At 43.0% G+C, this 21,545-nt stretch overlaps 1 protein-coding gene across 1 annotated transcript in view; it reads left to right on the forward strand.

Moving 5' to 3' along the window:
- LOC144776515 (di-N-acetylchitobiase-like) overlaps window positions 1-21,545 on the forward strand; it is a 216,022-nt gene that overhangs the window by 164,743 nt on the left and 29,734 nt on the right. Inside the window, exons 5-6 of the mRNA XM_078659272.1 lie at window positions 7,482-7,579; window positions 10,402-10,551. Coding sequence (XP_078515398.1) covers window positions 7,482-7,579; window positions 10,402-10,551 — 248 coding nt within the window. The remainder of the gene's footprint in view (window positions 1-7,481; window positions 7,580-10,401; window positions 10,552-21,545) is intronic.

Below are 21,545 nucleotides of genomic sequence, written 5' to 3' on the forward strand. Positions count from 1 at the left end.
CACAAATTTTGGAAGGTAAAGTAGCTAATCATTTCTCAGACAAAATTAAGGGCAGCAGGTTTCAGCTACCCCCCTGCAGGGGCCCCAGATTATAAGCAGCCTAGTGTGTGTGTGTGTGTTGGATACAGCTCTTTGAAATGTAAGTGGGGTAGGGAACAGCACTACCCAAACTCAAAAATGGCTCATCCTGCCCCCCTTTGTCTTACTGTCTGGGAGGAATACACAATGGCTAACTGCCAAGGTATTCACAGTTATATGCCCCAGAGCACATGCAACAGGCACCCAAATGGCCAGGAAAGGAAAATGGCAGCTTTCTAAAAGTTGCACTTTCAGAATTGCAACCAAAAAAATCTGACTATACCATTAAAGAGGATTTTAAATTACAATTCCTGTGAGTCCAAACTTGACATTTCTACCTGCTCCCAATCAAAAGTTACCCCTTATTAAATATGATATGGTAACCTATTGTTATACTATGGAAGTGATAGTCCTTCCAGTAAAAAATGAATTTAGGAGTTTCTCACTACCAGGACATGTAAAACTTAAAAACACGTCCCACCATTTACATGCAATCTGCCCTATGAGCTGTTTAAGGCCTGCCATAGGGGTGACTTACATGTATTAGAAAAGAAGGTTCAGGCCTGGCAAAAGGTTTATTTTGTATATGACTCCGTATAGGACTCACACACTAACTTGTGAATTAGATGAGAAATTTCCATCTTTTTCCTGGTGCTGGTGCTGATTGGTGAATCCTCCGGAGTATGAAGACAGATAATTCACTTAATGTGCTATGCCCAATTTAAATGGGGGGTCTCCATTTCGCACTCAATTGTTCTTTTTAAATAAAGTTATTCAAACGTTTTAAAGATTTTGTTCTGAAATCTTTTTTTTTATTTGTTTCATTATTTTTTTCTTTTATTTGCTTTCTTCATTTAGTAACATCCATTTTGAATGATCATACTCATACATTCAAAACATAAATACGCCCAATGCATTTCGGGTATTACCCTTCATCAGGGTCTTTCTCCTGAAAACATAGAAGAAACTAGAGATTAGTCCAGGTAGGTACATTAATTTAGTTCTTGTGATTAATGAACCTGTTTCAGGTGTGAGTGATTCTTTGTATTGCAGTCATACAAGGTATTTTGTTAAGACATGAGTGTTAACCGGTGATTCTTTGTATCGCAGTCATATGAGGTCTTTTACTAAAACTTGAGTGTTTAATTAGGAAAAGTCGATCTTAGTCATACCAAAGCTGTTAATTCGATTGTGCCAGTGTTGTGAAAACTCGTGACTTAAATGCAAGGAACAATTGATTTCATGATTTTTGCTTGGTCTTTTTAACGTTATTAGGGTGTTACGAAAACCTTGTGCTGAAGATTTTAAAAGAACAAAGGAAAATTATAGTGCCTGTGTTCGTCGAACTCATGCGTTGTTAAAGTGTTACGAAAACCCTGTGCTAAAGATTTAAGAAAGACAATGAAACTACGTAATGCCAGTGCTTGTGGATCTCATGCTGTTGATCAAGATTAGTTGCATTTTGTGAACTCTCTATTTTGCCAGGTCGAATGGGAAGTTTAAAACTACACCGCAAGCTTCAGTAGCAGGCCTGGAACTTGTTTAAAAGTGCTGCCTAAGTGGGTGGTCCATAAAGTGCAGCAGGCCCACTAGCAGCATTTAATTTACAGTACAATACATGTAGTACAATATACTAGGGGCTTAGAACTAATTAAATACTCCAATCAGGTGTAAGTCAAATGTACGATGTGTTAGGGAGAGAGCACAAGCACTTTAGCTTTGTTTAGAAGTGATAAAGTGAACATAGTCCTAATACTATCATAAACGAAAATCTGTAAACCAGTAGGGTGAAGGTGACCCTGCAGAGAGGGCCTAGTCCAACAAACAGGAAAAGACCTGGACTCATTACAGAAGTACATACCGTTAGAACTCAGCTTCCTGTGAAGGCAATAAAAAGAATTACAGTTCATCTCAACCAGCACCTCAGCATAGAGCCTATTTTGACTAATTTGTTAAAAGGAAAAACACAGTAATAATGCATGCTGTGCAACATTTCAAAGCCATGTTTCTTCAATTGCCAGTTCCCCAAGGCCAAATAAATCAGTTCTCATGGCATACGTTTGCTAACGTAAACATATGAAAATGAACATTAATCTTTATTAAGAAATCTGTGCTCACAAGGCCAAGTTACCGCTCACATGTTACATCGAAGCTACCACACAAAAAAAATAGCCAATAGCTTACAAAATAGACTAGGCTCAGTAACACCCAACATCACCAGTTATGTAATATCCATGAGAGTTTACGTTCTAATCTATGTATAAAATCTAGTCATAATATGATATGCAGATAATAATAAATATAACCATATAGAATTCTGTGAGTATATGCGAGATGGAGTATAGTCTCACTATCTACCCAGGGATTATACTTGGTTTTCCTTGATATTTGTCTCTTGGTATTGAAAACAGTTTTTAAGAGTGCGGGGTAATAATAAAACAGCAGAGCTTTTAGTTAGTCTCACAGGCCAATTTTGTCCGGATCGTCAGATGGAGGGAATTCCGGATCCTAGGAGCACTCTCTGCTTTAGTGCTTTTAGTTAGAACTAGCTCAGCTATTTTCATTTACACTGAAAGATATTGGAAGGCTTACTTAAAGAAGCCCTGAATGTTTTTGGTTTCATTTCTACTAGGTTGTTGAGGTTAACAAGTTTGATGTAGGATTACACTCTATTTTTAGGTCTCACCTGCTAGACAACATATGCACTGTCTGTTGCAAGAAGTATTGTTAGATTACAATGAGCTTAGTGCCCACCCATTGCTAACCATTCATTGACTTTACCCATTTGCTTGCTTCTTATTCATCAGCGTGTGTGGGCTTTTCTTTCTATTCTTCTGTTTGTCTCTCCCCTGGAGTACTTGTTTCCTTCTCGCTTTTCAAGAAAACGTTGTTACTTTTTGCTGAAGGCTGCGTCATATTGAAGGTGTGCGCAACTACAAAATGACGCAGTGGATGTTTCAGAGCCTTTTTAAAAAACATTTTTGTTGTTCTGTACGACATCAAGGATGCTGTGAGGCTTAGCTGGGTGCCATTGGCTAAGGCAGTTGTCCCAAAGACTAGACAGTTCTTCTTAACAATGAGAATAAGTTATATCCCTTAGGAAGAAATTAAAGCAGTATGTTAATCACAATCCGGTAGCTGGGACTCATTGTCTGTTTTGGTGAGGTGATAGTGGATCCTTGTTACTGTGTGTTTCTGAATATATAGTTGAGGCAGTAAGGTACCATGTGGGGGATGGACGGAGATTGGATTTCACCATGTTCCTCACGGGATGCTATAGTAAAGCAAGTGCTTTTGAGGTCAGTCAGCAGTGATCCAAGTTCCTCACAATCATGGTCCAATTTGGTAGGGAGCATTGCTAAGTACATAGGGCAGCAATGTTATGTGTATTACCTGGTCGTATTCTGTTGCTTGCTTTTCTTGCCCTTTGAAATGGTGAGACGGTGCCTCATGTATAGAATTTGAAAGTAATGGACAACCAAATCGACTGAAGGTGCGTTTTCCAGTTTTTCAATGCAGGTGATATTTGTGTGGTACGTTAATGATTTGGTGGTACGCACTGGAATACTGGAGAAGTTAAGGTGCAGGTGATATTCTGGGGTAGGTGAGTAATGATGAAGGGAGTTCTTATTCACACCACTGCCCAGGAGCAATATAGTAGTTTCAAGTTTTCAAGTTTTTATTAATTTAGCGCAGTTACTTAAAACCATTGCTATACAAAATCTACTTTAGCACAATTATAAAATTTAGCTTTTAGTACATTTATCAGATAAAAACAAGGCTAAAAAAAACAATTTTCCAGGCCGGTATGCTTATTGAGGAACAACGTTATAGTTGCTGTGTGAGCGTTTGGCTGTGCTTGGCCAGATAAAAATAATTCAGACAGCGGGTATAGGGCCAAAGGACGGAAAAAGTCTGTAATGAGTCTTTGAGGGGGGGGGGGGGGGGGGGAAGCATGGCGGCCAAGTAACTGCACTAAATTAATAAAAACTTGAAACTTGAATATAGTAGGGTCAATGGAGATCTGTAAAGTAGTACTTACTAAGAGTTCAGATAAATCTTTCACCTTGTCCTATGTGTCATTTTGATTGTGGAGACAAAAGGAGATCGGCAAATGTAATGGGACGGAATGTTTCCTCATGAAGGAATTGAGTGGCTGTGCATTGGAGCAAAAGGCAATGAGAGGTACTTCTCTGCAGGTTTTGGACACGGTTGAGATGCTTCTGTCAAAAGGGAGGTGAACCTTCATGGATGAGAGAGGTCATTCTTGTGGGAGAGAAGGGTCATAAACTGGAGATCGAATAGTTTACAACTATCATCTGTGGCTTGGACCATCATTTTGCTATTAGCAAAGATAGAGATGGATAGATAGGCTTTAGTAAGTGAGGGGGCAAAATAACACCCTTAGGGAATTTTAGTATTTCAGGATATCTGCAGAGATTTTGCGAGAAATTCCACACAGCACAAAGTGGCTGGAGAGAAGAGGAGATGCCATCGGGATGCATTGATAATAATCTGCAATTACTGTTTTTGTAAGGTGTGCCACTCATTTGTTTGACAGTTACATGATTTTGTAGGAATTAGGGCCCCCTTTCTCTAGGTAATCAGAAGGAAGAAGTAATAGACAAAGTAATGTCGGATGTGTTGTAGCTAGTGGGTGAGAAAAAGCGAATACTAGTAAGAGCAAGAAGGTTTTCCTGTTCTTCCCCTCTTCCTAACGTGTATCTGAGCATCACACGTAACAAAAATGGGGTAACAGAACAGGGGTAAATACAGTTAATAGTGTCCTATTTCAGGAATTTATTTAAGAGGCACTTCTAAAAATAGGTGCCTGTGTGGAGGGGGAAGTGTATTTTCAGACTCTTCAGAAGCAACCAAAAACATTTAGTGCCATATTATGAGTTTGGCTACCCTCCTGTCGGCCTGCCACCGCCACGCCTACAGGAGGATCGCCAAGCCCGTTTGCTGACCTCCAAACGGGGGTTTACTGACTTCCCAAGGGGAGGTTTTACTTTACTTTTAAAACGTGCCCCTTCCACTTGGTATATCGGGCCCCTCTCTCTTGTTTTATAAATTTGACCACTCCACTCTACGCCACTATTCTTTATGCCTCTCCATTCTACGCCACTCTAAGTATCGCCACTCTACGCCACTCTACGCCACTCTACTCTGCTCTACTCTGCTCTACTCTACTCCATTTCACACTATACCTCTTTACGGCACTCTGTGCCACTCCACTCTACAGTAAAGTAAAAACTCACCTTGGGAGGTCAGTATTTCACACTCATATATTCCACAACCACGTGCTCAAGCTTAAACCAGGGTGACAGCCCAAGCAAAACAAAGCTAGTACCACATAAGTGTCAGAATATAGTTTTAATGAAGTGCTTGCCAGCACTTTGTAACATTTTTAAATCACGTATAAAAGTGTATGTCCATATTACATTAAAATCCTCTTGATATAGGAAAAGTTAAAAACATCTCATTTGATATATATTCAAATTATAACATAACCCCACAATGCAGCGCAGGAAAAAAAGAAAATAGAACACTTAAGAAACAATTAAAACATAACATCTAATCTGACATATAAACAAAGCATAAAATAACCCCACAATGCGGCGCAAAGAAAAAAAGAGAATAGAACATTTAAAAACATAATGAAGAGGGAGAAACAAATAAGACAACACTCTTTCCACTGATACTAATCTGTTATGATCATTGTAAGGTGCATGATGTTTCCAATTGGTGATTACTTATAGTATCACAATGTTGAACAGATTGAGTACACACAATATATGTTGCCGCGTTTCAGTGGAATATAGATTGTTATCACCTTCGTCAGGAAAAAACATCAAATAATTTCTCCCACAAATGTTCAGAAAAGAACAATATTTAAAAGCCTGTATGAAAAAAAATATAACACCATTTGTTATAATAATCTGAATGTTATATTACTAACTGCTGTAACACACAAATACTCTAGTGATGAATGCTCTGAGATATAAATAAGAGTTTATGAAATGTTTTTGTAACTCCATGTGCGTTTTAGATTATTATATTATATTTTGTCCTGGAGAAGGTGACACGTGTGTTGTCTTATTTGTTTCTCCCTCTTCATTTATGTTTTAAATCTTCTATTCTCTTTTTTTCTTTGCGCCGCATTGTGGGGTTATTTTATGCTTTGCTTATATATCAGATTAGATGTTTTTTACTTTTCCTGTATTGAGAGAATTTTCAATGTAATATTGACATAGACTTTTAGTTGTGATTTATAAATGTAATATAGTGCTGGCAAACGCTTCATTAAAACTCTGCGTATTCTTACACTTATGTGGTAATAGCTTTGTTTTGCTGAGGCTGAGGAGGGTTGTCAGCTTCAGGGCCGAACTGGGAACCAAAACCGGCCCTGACAAAGTGCTCGGCCGGACCCCCACCCCCGGGGTTTGGGGCTGCAGCCGAGCTCTTTGCCAGGGCCGGTTTTTGGCCGATTTTGTTACAGGGCCGATTTTGCAGCTATGCTGCAAAAACTGCCCTGTAACAAAAACGGCTCCCAGGGGCCCAAATCCGGCCCCCACCCGTGCGGCGCACCGGGGGATTTACCCGGTGCCCGCTACGGCCAGTCCGGCCCTGGTCAGCTTGATGTATGCTTGGGCAAGTGGCTTTGGAATATATGAGTGTGAACCACTGACCTCCCATGGGGAGTTTTTACTTTACTGTTTAAAACGGTGCTCCTTCCCTTGGTTTGTGGGGCTCCTCTCTTGTTTTATTTATTTGACCACTCCGCTCTACGCCACTATTCTCTATGCCTCTCCATTCTACGCCACTCTACTTATCGCCACTGTACTCTATGCCACACTACTCTGTGCCACTCTATTCCGCTCTACTCTATGCCACCGACTCTGTCACTCTTCTCCACTCTACTCAACTCTATTTTATCCCAGTCTACTCTACTCCAAGCCATACGATACCACTCTCTACTCCAATCAACTCTACACCACTCTACTGCACACAATGCCACGCTACGCCACTTTAGTCTACATCGCTCTACTCTGTGCCACTGTACTTTATACTACTCCGCTCCACTCTACAGCACTCCGCTCTACACCATTCCACTCTACTCTACGCTACTCTACTGTATGCCACTCAAGGTTACAGACATTTCCATGTGTGTTCCACAATCCCAAGGAACTCCCTGTCAGGAAACCTCACAGTCTATGATATTAAAACTGGAAATTAGCAAGTCCTGATAAAAACAGTTTGGTCTGTGAGGATGCCCATCAACCCATGAATGATATTTGTTGAAGTTAATATTTAGAGAGAAGTAAGCACCTTTTATTCTGTTTGTTATTAGTTTACTTCAGTTAGCAAGTTCTGATGTTCTGATATTTATGTCCAACTAGGATATGAGGACTACATTAATCTGGGCATTGATCAGAAGAAACTTGTGATGGGTGTTCCTTGGTATGGCTATGATTACGTGTGCCATAGTTTATATAAGGTAAGAGCAAATCACATATATCTTACTTTTTCTTGCTTGGTTCCATATTTGCCAATGTTTAGTTAGAATGAGATGCACATGATTAGAGGGGCGTTTTTCTAGAATGCCCCTGCCCCCATGCACTTCAAATCAATTTGCCTGTTTATTTAAGTGTTTGTCGTGTTCATGGTTAATTAAATAATTTTACCGGGTGGATGCCGTCCCCCCTGCTAAACAGATGGACTTCACTCTTTGGCCTCTTTGGGATGAGATCAGAGCTCACAGCACGCTGCTCACCTTCGCTTTTGAGCGGGGAGGAGGTATCAGACAGGGGCAGCTCAGTCTGACGCTGCACTGTGTCTTCGGTAGATGCCTCCCTGCAAGGAACCAATGCCCCCCCCCCCCGCCTGCTTCTCCTCTGTGCCCGTCACCCCATCTCATCGCTCGCTTGTACAAGCTCCCCTCACTGTATCCCAGAACAGCGCCCTCTCCTCGTCGCCTCTTGCACAGACCCCCCTCCCCCCTTCGCTCGCTTCTACTAGCCCCCTCACTGTATCCCAGCCCAGGGCACATGTGCCAATCACCCCCGGCTCCCTCCCCTTGCACCTTTCGTGACGTCACTTCGTGTTGTGACGCCACTTCCGGTGACAGCGTCCCCCTACTTCTTTTTTTAGGACTTCTGCCCTGACTGGGTTAATATTTACTTTCTCCAGTTTCGGCAGGATTCAGGTGCAAAGCACTTGTCATGTGCAGTAACTGGTTTGTGGATCTTTTCTCCAGCTGATGAGTAACTAGTCGTGTTTGTCTAAACTATTCAAAATCATACACCAAACATTCATAGAATACCTATCACATCCAACTGTGCAGCATTAAATCGGTGTCTCTTATCAAAGAAAAAGCGCATTCAGAGAACTTAGAAGTTGAGATAGGGCAGTCTAAAGCCTCTGTAGCAATAAATGGCATCTAAACTTTGATGCACTACTTCAGTCGTGCCTCCTCTGTATGGGTGAATACCTTACAATTTTTCTGACAGCCCAATAGTGTTGAGAAAACAATATAGCATCATGTTACATTATTTGCTCAACACTAATAGCTGGCTGTAACTACTGATTGTCCCACTGTGCACTTGTGCTGATCTGGCAGGCGATAATGATCTCTCTCTGGCGCAGTCATGGTCTCACTGTGGCTGTGGAACCCTGCAGGAAGCAGGGTGCAAACCCACGGTCACCTTTTGACACTTTGTCACACTAAGATGGAGTAGCGGGTCAGCAAGTTAGCTGACGCCAGCCCTCCATGTGACAACAAGGGGAATTGTTTATTCAGAGCATGAGTCTCTCCTCCTGAACCGTTTCCTTTATTCTACGTCCTTTGGAGAACCTGGCAGAAGATGCTTGGTTCTTCTGGTCCCCAAAACCATCAGCCCATTCCATGTATTGCTCCCACATCCACATCTCCTGCAAAACCTGCTCCTTTTGCCGAGTTTCTGGTACAGTCACTTTTTCGCCCATGGACCCTGTCACCCTCACCTGTCAAACCCAGGCGCCCTTCACAATTTTCTTTAGAATGACAAAGCATCAATTTTAGCCTTCCATCTCCTTGTTCAATTTATACATGCTCTGATTCCTTGAACTCTGGACAGAATATATATTTATTGTACAGTTAAAACACAAACTCGCGGAACTCTGGGGAATGGCTAAAGCAAAGCTACCATGTTCACTTTGCTCCTAATGAAACCTCTGCACATCTGTCTTGAGGGGAATGAAGATATTTCATTTTTCAATATATGCCATTCTTCACCCTGGACTGCACACATTCAAAAAGGAAAGTGGATTACAACTTCATCCTCCCTTTGTTACTCTATTTCCACAGATCCAGATCTAACCAAATTAAAGTTGACTCCTCTTCTGTCTTGGGGAAGGAGGTGAATGAGCCATTCACCAATTAATGGGCCATACCTCAAACCTTAGTGTCTGCAGCAGATTACGCCCCTTTGGTACCTTACTCTAACTCCCTCATCACGAGTTGGGATATTTCACCCACAGCGATAATAATGGGTGAAATACCCTGGAGCGAACTCTGGGTGAAATGCCCCAACTCTCAAACCCAAGTGTCTCGTGCCCTGGAATTAGCAGATCTGAAAAGTCCACAACCAGTAGTTCCAGGTACAAAGACACCTGTTCTGTCAGAGTTGGGAGAAGTGTGGTGCAGCAGCCATGGTGGCTGCCTGGGGAGTGCGTGGCTCACGGTTTGGAACCTCAGTGCTGGAGGCAGATCAGCTCAGCACCATGTGACTCTGGGCAATAGCTCACTTTATCTCCCCGACGGCCCCCAGCGCCTTGAGACCCTTCTGGGTGATTAGTTTGTGCTTTACAAATACCGGGTATATAATGGCTGCAGGGCAGGGGCTGCACTCACCCCCTACAGCAGTCTAGTGGGGGAAACACATGGCATCCCAGAAACCCTACAACATTTTCAACTCAATCAAATTGATTAAGTCCAGTTATTTCCTAGTTTGATGGCTCAAGCTGTTACAGTTATTTCAGTTGAGCATGGCATCAATTTCAGCAGTAGGGTGAGATTTGTATAAAACATGCGATGGCGCAAAAGCAGTTAAGTAGAGATACTTGAACAAGGAGAAATGACATTTTAAAGTTTTAACATAGAAGATAAAATAGTCATCCATATTTTTAATTTTTCAACTTTTTCTTTCTAGCATTGATTGAAATAACCTGAATTAGCCTTGATTGCAAATGTTTGAAATTCGTTTACTGGTGTGATCAACTTGCTTTTTAAAATATTTCTGTATGCCTTTTTAATACAGATTTGGCTTTTTTTTGTTGCAGGAGCGTGTGTGTACTATTAAACTGACTTCGCATTACAAAAGCAAAGTAGGCAACCAGGTCTGCTATAAAACACTTATGAAACAAGTAAATGGATCATTAACTGGCAGACTCTGGGATGATGGTGTAAAGTCTCCCTATTTTGATTACAAGGTAACTTCGCTTTTTGTCGCTAGTCTTTTCAAGTGTGAATACATAGATGTTTACAGTGCTTAATTGTCAACAGATTAAGTGCTGGAGCCCAAAGTTTTGCTCAGAAGCACGTGTTCGGCGCTATCGAATATTGATGGTGCCAAATACCAAGGTTGCATAGTCGTGACACCACCTTACGCCTCTTTCATTCACTACCAGACACTCCCTGCCTCTTTATTCACTCTTTCAGATTCTTTTTCATCCCTACTTAAATTTTGATGAGGGAAAATAAGTGTTGAAATGAGTTCTGGAGTGCCTCACTTGCGCTCACTCGCTAAAATTAAGTGTGTGTGCACCATATTTGTTCTGACTGCTTTGCTTACTTAATTATGTAATTCCAAGTACAAGGAAACCCATACCAAACAAATACAATAACGTAGCCAACTTGATTTCTTTTGTCGATGGCATCTTGGCCAGTTATTTTCTGACTGAAGATTTATTAGCGTCGTTTTTTCCGCCCCTCCCCAGTTACTGATGTGGTCTACTCTAGTCATTCCTCACTGGTCTACTGTCCCTTCTGCTGCACATTGTTCGACCTGATCACTCAACATACAAATGGACTGCAGTAAGTACCCAGGGCGGTTGGGCAGAGCCACATGCCTTGCAACCAGCTCTTTTAAAGTTTTGTGAGGCTCAAACCCATCTCTTACCCCAAGTCTCCTTTCTCTTGTTTACATATTTGAGTTGTGTGTTTTAATCTGTGTTCAGTTTGGTTTTCGGCCGGCCCTGGCACCGAGACGGCCTTGGTGACCGTGATGGACGAGCTGCAGAGGCGGGTAGACATGGGTCAGGCACCTGTGCTGATCCTGCTCGACCTGTCCGCCGCCTTCGACACGGTCAACCATGGGACCTTGCTGAGAAGGCTGAGAGAGGTGGGGGTTATGGGTGGCGCTTTTAGGTGGTTCCAGTTCTTTCTTCTGGATAGACAGCAAGGATAGAAAGCAAACAGTGTCCCTCTCTCCTTACCAATCTGCCTTCACTAACATCTCGCATGGCGTGCCACAGGGTTCGGCAATCAGCCCTATTTTATTTAACATCTATATGAAACCCCTGATTGCAGTCATCAAAGAACATAATATTGACAACGTAAATTATGCTTATGACACGCAGTTGATTCTCTCTCTTATTTATTTATTTATTTATTTCGCATACTTTTAGAGCGCAGACCTGTCACCCAGAGGGCATCCTGGCGCTTTGATCAGAGAACCCCCACAAAAGACCAGAGCAAACGGGAGAACAATTGACTTCACTGGAAGTATTTCATAACTGCCTGCGAGACACGGCGCTTTGGTTGAAGGTTAATTCGCTGCAATTTAATGCAGGTAAAACGGAGGTGCTTTACAGCTCAAGGGACGGTTTCTTCTGTCCTGCCCAGCAATGTTTGGCCTATAGATACTTCGACCTCTGTTCAGCCAGTGAAAACGGTCCGTAACCTGGGCGTAATGTTTGATAGCAAAGTTACCATGGAAGCTCAGGTTACAAAAACGGTGGCCTGTTGCTTTGTCATTATTAGATCACTTAGGAACATTTTCCCCCTGTTGCCTCCTCTAACGTGGGCGTTAGTAGTGCGTAGCACCATTCTTAGCAGATTAGATTATTGTGATGCCCTTCTGCTTGAGTCTCCAAAATATCTTCTAGACAGGTTACAGAGAATCCAGTAAGCGGTGGCCAAGTTAGCCCTTGGGCGGCCTAGAAGGTCCTCCTCCTCCACGGCTTTGGCACAGCTGCACTGGCTCCCGTTGAGACAGAGAGTCCAGTTCAAGTCTCTCTGTCTGGTGTTTAAAGCCTTTCATGGGCTGGGGCCTGTTCCTATGCAGAGGAAGTTTGCGTGGTACGTCCCTGCGAGAAATCTCTGCTCTTCACCGGCGAGAATGGTGAGGATACCGAGGTTTAAGAAAGTTAAGTCAGGGCGTAGATCCTTTGGTGTAGCAGCTGCCAAACTGTAGAACGAACTCCCTTTGGAGCTCAGACAAGTCAGTGAGCTCCTCCCTTTTAGAAGGAGATTAAAAACCTGGTTGTTTCCCAAGATTTAGTTGTCTGTCTGTTTGTTAAGTACGGTTATACATTGGTCTCAGTCTGCCAGCGCCAGGATGCCTGTTAGGTGACAGTGCGCTCTACAAGTTAAGTAAATAAATAAAATCCCGTTCTTGGTGTACCACTAACCTCTACCCTCTCTGTCCAAACTTTTGCTTCACTCCCTCTCCCCCAAAGACAGATCTTCCCTTCCAATATACATTTGGACACCTCTGAAACCATTTTGAAAGCTCTCCGGATCCATTTCTTGTCCTTATCTCCCCCTACTCGTCTGTTTGCAGATCTGCTTTCTATGCTTTTCATTGCTGGGCTCTCGCCTGTAGTCCCCATGTGAAGGGCTGCTGTCACTACAGTACAGGAGTTGCTCTTCCTCGCTCAGTATGCAGGTGCTTATCTCTATTTAATTGAATCAGAGATCCCTTCCCCATTTTTTCTACTAGAGCCCTCCTCTTGCTCAGCTCCCCCATCCATGCGTCCTTTCTCCCGCCATTGCTTTCAGTACTGGCATTCTGTGATGTGTACTTTTCCTATCTCCTCATTATGGATGGCAGGTCCATCCATCTCTATCTTATTAAATGTGCCAGAGAGAGAAAAGCCTGCACAGTAGGCCAGTAGAAGTAGCTAGTATCCTCTTTGCACCCCACAAGACTACACATCCCCCAATATCAATGAGTGTTTGCTTCATTTTTCTTTTGTATTACACAATCAAAGGTAACATCTCAACTCACCATGCCACTGATCCAGACTAGCACCGTCTACCCATTGACAGATAGGGCTGGCATGGAAACAGAATAAAAGGCGACATTCATTATGGGCAGGCGATGAAAGTAAGCTTGTGAGCAGTGTTAACAAGAGGCAAAAACTATATAACCTCCTCAAGCTCCACCCTCGGCACAGACCACAGATTTATTCCAACGTGATCTGTGCCACTTTTTCCTACCTCATAGAGGTTTGATCCATTGGGCTGTCCACTGGAAGTTTCATTGTAACATATGTGGGCTCTGAAATGTAAACATAAGAAAACTTGCCTGGAAAGAAGGTACATAAAACATAGAGAATAAAGAATAAGAAACGCACCTAACAGTGTAGGCACAGAAGGCCCACACAGCCAGAGAAAGGTCAAGAAACATTGCATTTGAGAACTGAATTGACAAATATGACATAGTAACCAGTGAACTAAATTAGGGTAGCAAAGAATTAAAAAATAAAGCAAAGCAAGTAGGTGCATAGGTGAAAGCAGGCTGCTTTAGCTTACCTGCATCACCTTGCAATTGGACATAAACCTGTCAAATAAAAAAGTACAAGAAATAGCAATAAAAAAGTGGGCTGGGTGCCCTCTTCTAAAACTATTTGCAAAAACTGATAAATTATTAAATATAGTTCAGGTGCGATATGCCCACCAATACCGTGACAAAATGTGGATTCCACATATTAAGACGCCTTAGCACCATTAAACTTCAATCAGATAAGCCATAAATTGCTTTTGGAATTTCCATTAGATGTCCCCAAAGTGATAATGGGGTTTCAGCTTGTGTTACCATAAAGTATCTAAAATAAGCCTTAAATACTTGGTGAACTGATATATTTTATACCATGTAATGTCCATAAAGCGTCATTGAATTTTCACATATATGTAGATATAGCAGGTTGGGTGACCAACTGGCATGGGTGCAAATTCAGGACAGTGAGTGTAAAAATTCAGGACTAAGGGTCAAAATTCAAGACAAAAATTCAGGACTAAGGGTCAAAATTCAGGACAAAAGGTAAGTTTTACAGACACATCAGAAGTTGTCGCACAATAGTAAATAAGTAAGTAAATAGACAACCACTTAAGTACAAGTGAAAAGAAGTTTATATTAGGTTGAGACAATTATGCGCTTCATGGGTTTTCAGTATGCACGCAGCTTCGAGCAAATGTGCAGGTCTTTTTGTTGTAACAAAACAGCCCCCCTGCCCCTTTCCTTTTCCAGCCTCCCAGGGAAACGCCCTATGCCCAGACCGGCCAGTCCGGCCTTGCTACCACCCTCCAATGATGACCCTCCTCTTCACATAGACCCTAGGACAGGGTGTCGGAGTGTGTTACATCACACACATATTATATAGATACAATGACTCATATGAATGTGAAGGTCAATCCCTAGAAGATGTACTTAAGATAATGGGGGTTACAAGGTGTAATCATTCTTTCTTCCATCATTCAGTCTTTCACCATTCATTCTGTCCTTCCATCTGTGTGCCCATCCATATCATTATTCAACCATTTGCAAACCTATCCATCATCTATCCTTCCATTCATCCATCATTCCACTCATCCACCCCTCCATCCACCCTTGCAGCCATCCACCCCTCCATTCATCCTTTCATCTTATCCATCCGTACACTCATCCATCCACTCACTCATCCAATCCATCCACTCACTCATCCATCCAGCCATCTACCCGTGGACCCATCCAGCCATCCTTTAACTTACTCATTCATCCACCTAGTCACTCATCCTTCCACCCATTCAGCCTTTCAGTCATCCATCCATCCTCCCTTTTTTCTCTCCATCCCTCTTTCATTTAGCCATCAATCCTTCCATCCACCCATCCATCTACTCATCCATTAATGAATCCATCCATTGACCCTATCACTCATCTGTCCTTTCACTCATCCTTCCATCCTTTCTCTCATCCATCCACCCTTTCACACCTTCATTCATCCATCCATCCTTTCTGTCATCCATCCACCCTTTCACTCCTTCACTCATCTATCCACCCTTCTGTCCATCCACCATCCCTTTCACTGACTTATCCAGCCTTACATCCACCCTTTCACTCATCCATTCATACATCCATTCATTCACCCTTTCACTTATCAATCCGTCCATCAGTCTACTCATCCATCCACCCATTCACTCACCTGTCATCCACCCTTTCACTCATCCATCTTTTCACTCATCCATCCATCCTTTTACCCGTCCATCTACTCTTCCACCCTTCCAATCATCTATTTACCATTTCTCTCATCCATCTTTCCACTCACTTATCCGCCCATCCTTTCTCTCATTATTCATCCATTCACCCTTTATTCCATCCATTCACCCCTTCACTAATCCAGCCATCCACCCATCCATTCACTTACACACCATGTCACATTAATTATGAGCTGAGCCTTTGGCTGCTGAGTTGCTGACAGTAGAGGTTCATCAAGGACTTCACCCCTCCTGTACTTCCTAAACCAAGGGGTGAGGCGGGGTAGGGCTCACTATGCCCCCGTACACACGCAATCTGAAAAAGTGCCACTGTGACATGGTGTTGTTTAGGGCTTTAAGTGGCATGAAAAAACTGGGGGGTGTCTCCAAAGGGGGGGGCGCAGTGCGACAACTACAGCAGCGACACCTTCCTTTGGAGTTGCGACAGCAGCAGCAGCGATGGTGCACGCTTCCTCTTCGTTGCGGCACGCTTCTCTCCGATGCGGTGCAGTGCAACAGTTTCAGCGGCGACACCCTTCTTTGGAGTTGCAACGGCAGGCACAGCGACGGCGACACGCTTCTTCTCCTTGAGTCGCGCTTCCAGCTCCTTGTGACACGCAGTTCCTCAGAAGGCCCAAAACAGCAGCAGGCACTTCCAGAAGAACTCTGGGGAGCTGGGGGGTGAAGTCTGTTGACCCTCAGACTTCAGCAGGAGGCAAGCTCTTTTCCAAGCCCTTGGAGATCCTTCACAAGTTGAAAGCAAAGTACACAAAGTTCCTTTCTTCTCCTTCCTTTGGCAGTAAGGCAACCACTGCAGGCCAATCCCCCAAGCAGCACTTCAGCTTGGGAATAGTCTCTCCTCAGTTTCTTCAGGTTCCTCTCCTCAGTAAAGGTTTCTTCTTGATGTCCAAAAGTGATCTAATTTCATGGGATCTGGGTCCCCGATACTTATACCCCAAAATCCTTTGTTCTCTGAGGGGAGAGGGGCCTTTGCTCAGTCCAAACCAGTTCTGAAGCACTCTGTGTACATGACTCCTTCTTTCCTTTCACAGTGCAGAGCAGAAACATCAGACGCCGCACAGGAGTTGGGGCCAGCATTGTGGAGGGAAAGCACAGCCCTGGAGCACTTTGTTGACATGATTCCTTCTCTTCTTTCACAGTGCAGGGCAGAGACATCAGATGCACCACAGGGGGTGGAGCCAGCACTGTGGGGGAAGGGCACAGTCCTATTCAGGTCCCAGGTGCAACTCCTCCCACTCATCTAGATGCAGATCTCTCTATTCACCACTGGGCTGACTCATTCTGTCTCCTGGAATCCCCCAGCCCTGTCACTTAAACTCCAGACAAAGGAATACACAACCTAGCAGAGGAAGGCTTGAAAGGTTAGACCAGCAAATACCTACTTTCTAAAAGTGGTATTTGCAAACACAGAATATTAAAATAAACATCACTAAAAGATGTATTTTATTATCCCGAGTCCAGGCATACTAAACTCAAATTTCTACCATGTTCTCTGAGTCTGTTAGGATTATAAAATGTAATAACTCTAACAGCCCATTCTGGCCTATGGAGAACAGGTAGCCTTGCAATAGTGAAAAACGAAAATGGTTGTAATTCCTTATTAGGACATGCCACACACACCCGGGCTTGTCCTACCTTATACTTACAATGTACCCTGCCCTTGGGCCTACTGTAGGGGTGAATGATATGAAGAAAAGGGTTAGGGACTGGCAAGTGGGTGCACTTGCCCAGTCAACATTACAGTACCAGACTGCACGCAGGCTCTGCAATGGCAGACCTTAGACACATTTTACAAGGCTGCTTTTGTGGGTGGCACAACCAGTGCTGCAAGCCCACTAGCAGCATTTGTATTTACAAGCCCTGGGCACTCCTGGTGCACTGTACTAGGGTCTGACAAGTAAACCAAATAGTCAATGAGGGAATCACCAATTAATACATTCGTTTATATTAGGGAGAGCATATGCACTTTATCACTGATCAGCAGTGGTAGAGTGCCCAGAGTCGTAAAACAGAAAACAACAGATCAGAAAAAATAGAGGAGGAAGGCAAAAAGTTCAGGGATGACCCTGCAAAAAGGGCCAAGTCCATCAGGAATCATATGCACTCGCGCTCCATGCATTTCCTGGGATCTCGGCCAAACCATAATTAAAACAAGCACCCTATTCCCAAGAATTATGGAAAATTCTGAGCTCAATGACGAGACACCTTCCCCCCGCCCCGCCCTCTCACCACAGTCTCTGGCTAGGTATGGCAGGGTGTTTGAGGGGAAAGAGTGTGTTCCTTTCAGGGCCTGATCCGGGCGGCACACTCCCCCCGAGAGCAGGGTCCTCCTTAGTGACTAGAGACACAAAGTGCCAGTATTGTATTTTTATTGTACACTGAGACTGCAACTGTTCTTTTTACTCAAATAGTATCCAACTCAATGGCACTGGACTGGGAAGCTGTGATCTACAGGTAACACACATCGGTTTAGATTTACCAGATTTGGTAACAGTACTGCTTGAAAATCTCTAGCGCTGCGTTGTGGTGAGGGTAAAAAAAATATGCAAACCTTTGTTTACAATGAGCCACTCGCCGATGATGCCATTAACAGCGTCCATTTTTGCATGGCTCTAACCATGACTCCACTGAACAAAGCGAACAGTTAGTGTCTTGCCTGAGATTTGTACTTGAGGGACACCCTCCAGGAGAAATTTGATTAATGTAAGAGTAAATATGGAATTTCATGGAAATTACATGAATAATGTGCAGCAAAATGAATAGATTTCCCTTTTGCCATTCATTAGGCCTTCTTATATTTGGTGATACGATTTCATAAACAACGAGGTTGCGCTATTGGTTAGATCAGGCTTTGCACAGAATCGTGTGGTGTTTGCTCTGTTGCCCAGTTATGTTCCTATGCATACATTAATAGGGATTTGATTATACAAGATACGCAGAAGTTTTGTAGCAAACTTATGTCACCTTTCCAGTGAGAAAAACGTTTTGCCTGCGAAAATTAAGTAATGCAATGTGCTTCAATTTTTGCTGTGCAGCACTTTTTAGTCGCAGATGTGCTGGCGCAAAAGGATAGTCAATTTGGGCTAAGGAGCCGAACAGGTGCTCAGCCAATGCTGAATTCTAGTACCTTAAGTGCAATATGATAATGATGCCACTTTTTGTCCTTTCCATTACAAGCTTTCGCTTCATATTTATCTAATTTAGTACTAACACAAAGTGCCTCATTCAGAGAGACCGGTAAAGAACCCAAATGTGTCCTCCCTGGTGCGAGAAAACGTACAGCTCAATAGGCTTTTTCCTCAAAAATATATCTCTGCTTTGGTGGTCTGTCTTTGGCAGAAAAAAGAATGTGCTACTGGAAGCAAGCTATACCCAATTGATGAGCTTTAATAAAAGCGAAACAGGTCCTGGGATGCTTATGTTCTGGTTTAAGGAGGACCTGGCGTGGCAGTTTGGGATGGATTGTTTCCATTGAAGCAGGTTCAAAACTGATTTGATTATGGTTGGGTCCAAACTGAGGTGGCATGGGGAGCAAAATAATGATGGATTGGGATGCGGCACATGTAATTGCCAGGGGATTAACTCAGGCATTCCATCCATCACGTTTTTGCATACTTCAGTGTCCCCCACCGGCATGGCGAACCTGTTTTATTTTCCAAAAATGCATCTCGCCATGGAGGCACTTCGATGACGATAGAAAACTGACAAAAATATTGATTTCCACTTACCTGCTGTTACTGGGACAAAGTTTAAATTAGCCTACAGTAATGAGTACTGTAGTAAGCAGCAATAAAGGGGAATTCCTAACAATTTTCATGGAGTTGACTGATTCTCTACAGATCATCTTCGTTAAAGATCCCAGAGTGGTGGGCTTTTTGACCGCAAAAGGTCCCCATTGGCCCCTTCCTTTACCCCGATCTCTTTATGCTATTGCACAGGCTGTAAGTTACACTTCCTTTAACATCCTGGCTGCTTACACTTTATCTGTGAGACAGATTTCATAAGTGGCCGGCAGAAGTTTTTCTGTAATCTTCACTTTGAAGAAAACCTTAGAGTTCATCCCAACGCAAACTCAAAACAATATTATACATGCGTTGATTACCGCGAGACTTACTATGCAAGTGCTTTGTCTGTGGGTCTACCCAGCTGCCTGCTTGATTGCCTACAAGTCATTAAAAATACCGCTGCTAGGTTGATCCTTGTGTTCCCTAGATGTCATAGATGTCAATCAGTAAAATAACATCTTAAAGAGCTTAATTGGCTCCCTTTCAAGAAACATATTATTTTTAAAGCTTTGGTCATTGCTTTCTGCACTTTTCATAAAAGCGCCCATAAATGGCTTTGTTAAAGGCTTTAGCAATATGTGCCAAGCCGTCCTCTTAGATCAGAGGAGGCCTAACCCCTGAAGACTCAGAGGTTTCCTCTTAAGACAGTGATGCTGCTCTTTCACCTACCTGACTTCCAAAGCTTGGAACAAGATTCCTCTCTCCCTTCGTCAAAATACTAAGGAAAACCAGTTTGGGAAGCAATTGAAGACCTGGCTTTCAGCAAAAGATTCTTCTTTCTGGTGGGTTCTCTTCATTGCTTCTAGCACCGGGACACCTAGATTGCAGCTGTGCACTTTATAACTATAATTGCTTGAATGAGAAAGTACCCATTCGTTCTGCTTAGCTTCATCCTTAATGAGGTGAGGTGTGAATCTATCTCTCGGCACAAATGATGGTGAATTGTGACTGTTGTAGCTATTTCCAGTTATGCACAACAGTGAACAGTGAAATGTGAATGTTGCTGGCTGGTAGGTATCATGCTGCCCTGTATTTTTGCATTTGTCTCCCTAAGTGGGATCGGATATGTTCAGACCCGGGTCCCGTGCTCTCAATGCCTCAGGAGTCACGCTAGCCTGGCTGATGAGGGATGATACCCCGAAACCGGTCCCAGGATGCTTGTTTCAGGTTAAGGAAGGACCTGCCTAAGCAGTTTGGGCTGGACTGTTCCCTGGGGAGTCAAGACTGATTTGCATATGGCTGGGTCTAAACTGGAATGGCATGGGAGGCAAAGAAACGATGAATGTAGGCCCAGATCACGGTACTAGGGCTGAATGTTTGACATTGTTCAGTATTCCATCCATCATTTGTTGCCCCTCTGTATTTAAACACAACCAGAGCATATTCTGATTCAGTAGGGTGATGTGTAAGTAGGGAACATCAATAGGATGAGGATCCAGAAGTATCTCAGAAGAATCCCCCCCAGAATGGAAAAACATGGAATTGAATTTTCGTACTGTAGAAATAAATGACCACATCTCCGTTTATTACTATACTTCCTCCAAACAATATATTTTAGTTGGCCACATTATTTTTGAATGGCATGACATAAGAATATTGGTTGAGACAGCTTTGCTATAATTATATAAATGCCTTGGCGGTAAAACTCAGGGCCTCATATATAAGAAAATTATGCAGCACTGCAAGTCATTTATCTGCGCCGCATGGAAACAGGCACAGCAACACCCACAGAACGCCTCTTTCACACAGAATAATGTGCGAAAGAGGCCCATATTTACAAGGCCATGAAAAGTCTTGCAGGGTGAATTAGCATAACCTTGTAAATAAGGGCAAGCCAAATGCGACGCTGGTACATCAAATAAAGTGACGCAAGGGCGGCACAATAAGCTTGTAAATAAGCCCCAAAATGTGGCCCATTAGAACATGTTATTTGATGCCTTCTACTAATAAATACACCTTCACTCCCTTATGTTTTCAGTTTAAAGGTCACACTCCATATTATTACTACAGTACATAGAAACTGACATTGGTAATTCAGGGGCATATTTACAAAAGTTTATCGCCACAGGAATGTCACTTTTTATGACGTTCCTGTGGCGATAAACTCTTAACTTGGCTTAACTCCACCTTGTGAATAAGGTCCCCTTTCAAGCAGCACTTAG

Source organism: Lissotriton helveticus, chromosome 1_1 (assembly GCF_964261635.1).
Source record: "Lissotriton helveticus chromosome 1_1, aLisHel1.1, whole genome shotgun sequence".
NCBI classification, from domain to species: Eukaryota; Metazoa; Chordata; class Amphibia; order Caudata; family Salamandridae; genus Lissotriton; species Lissotriton helveticus.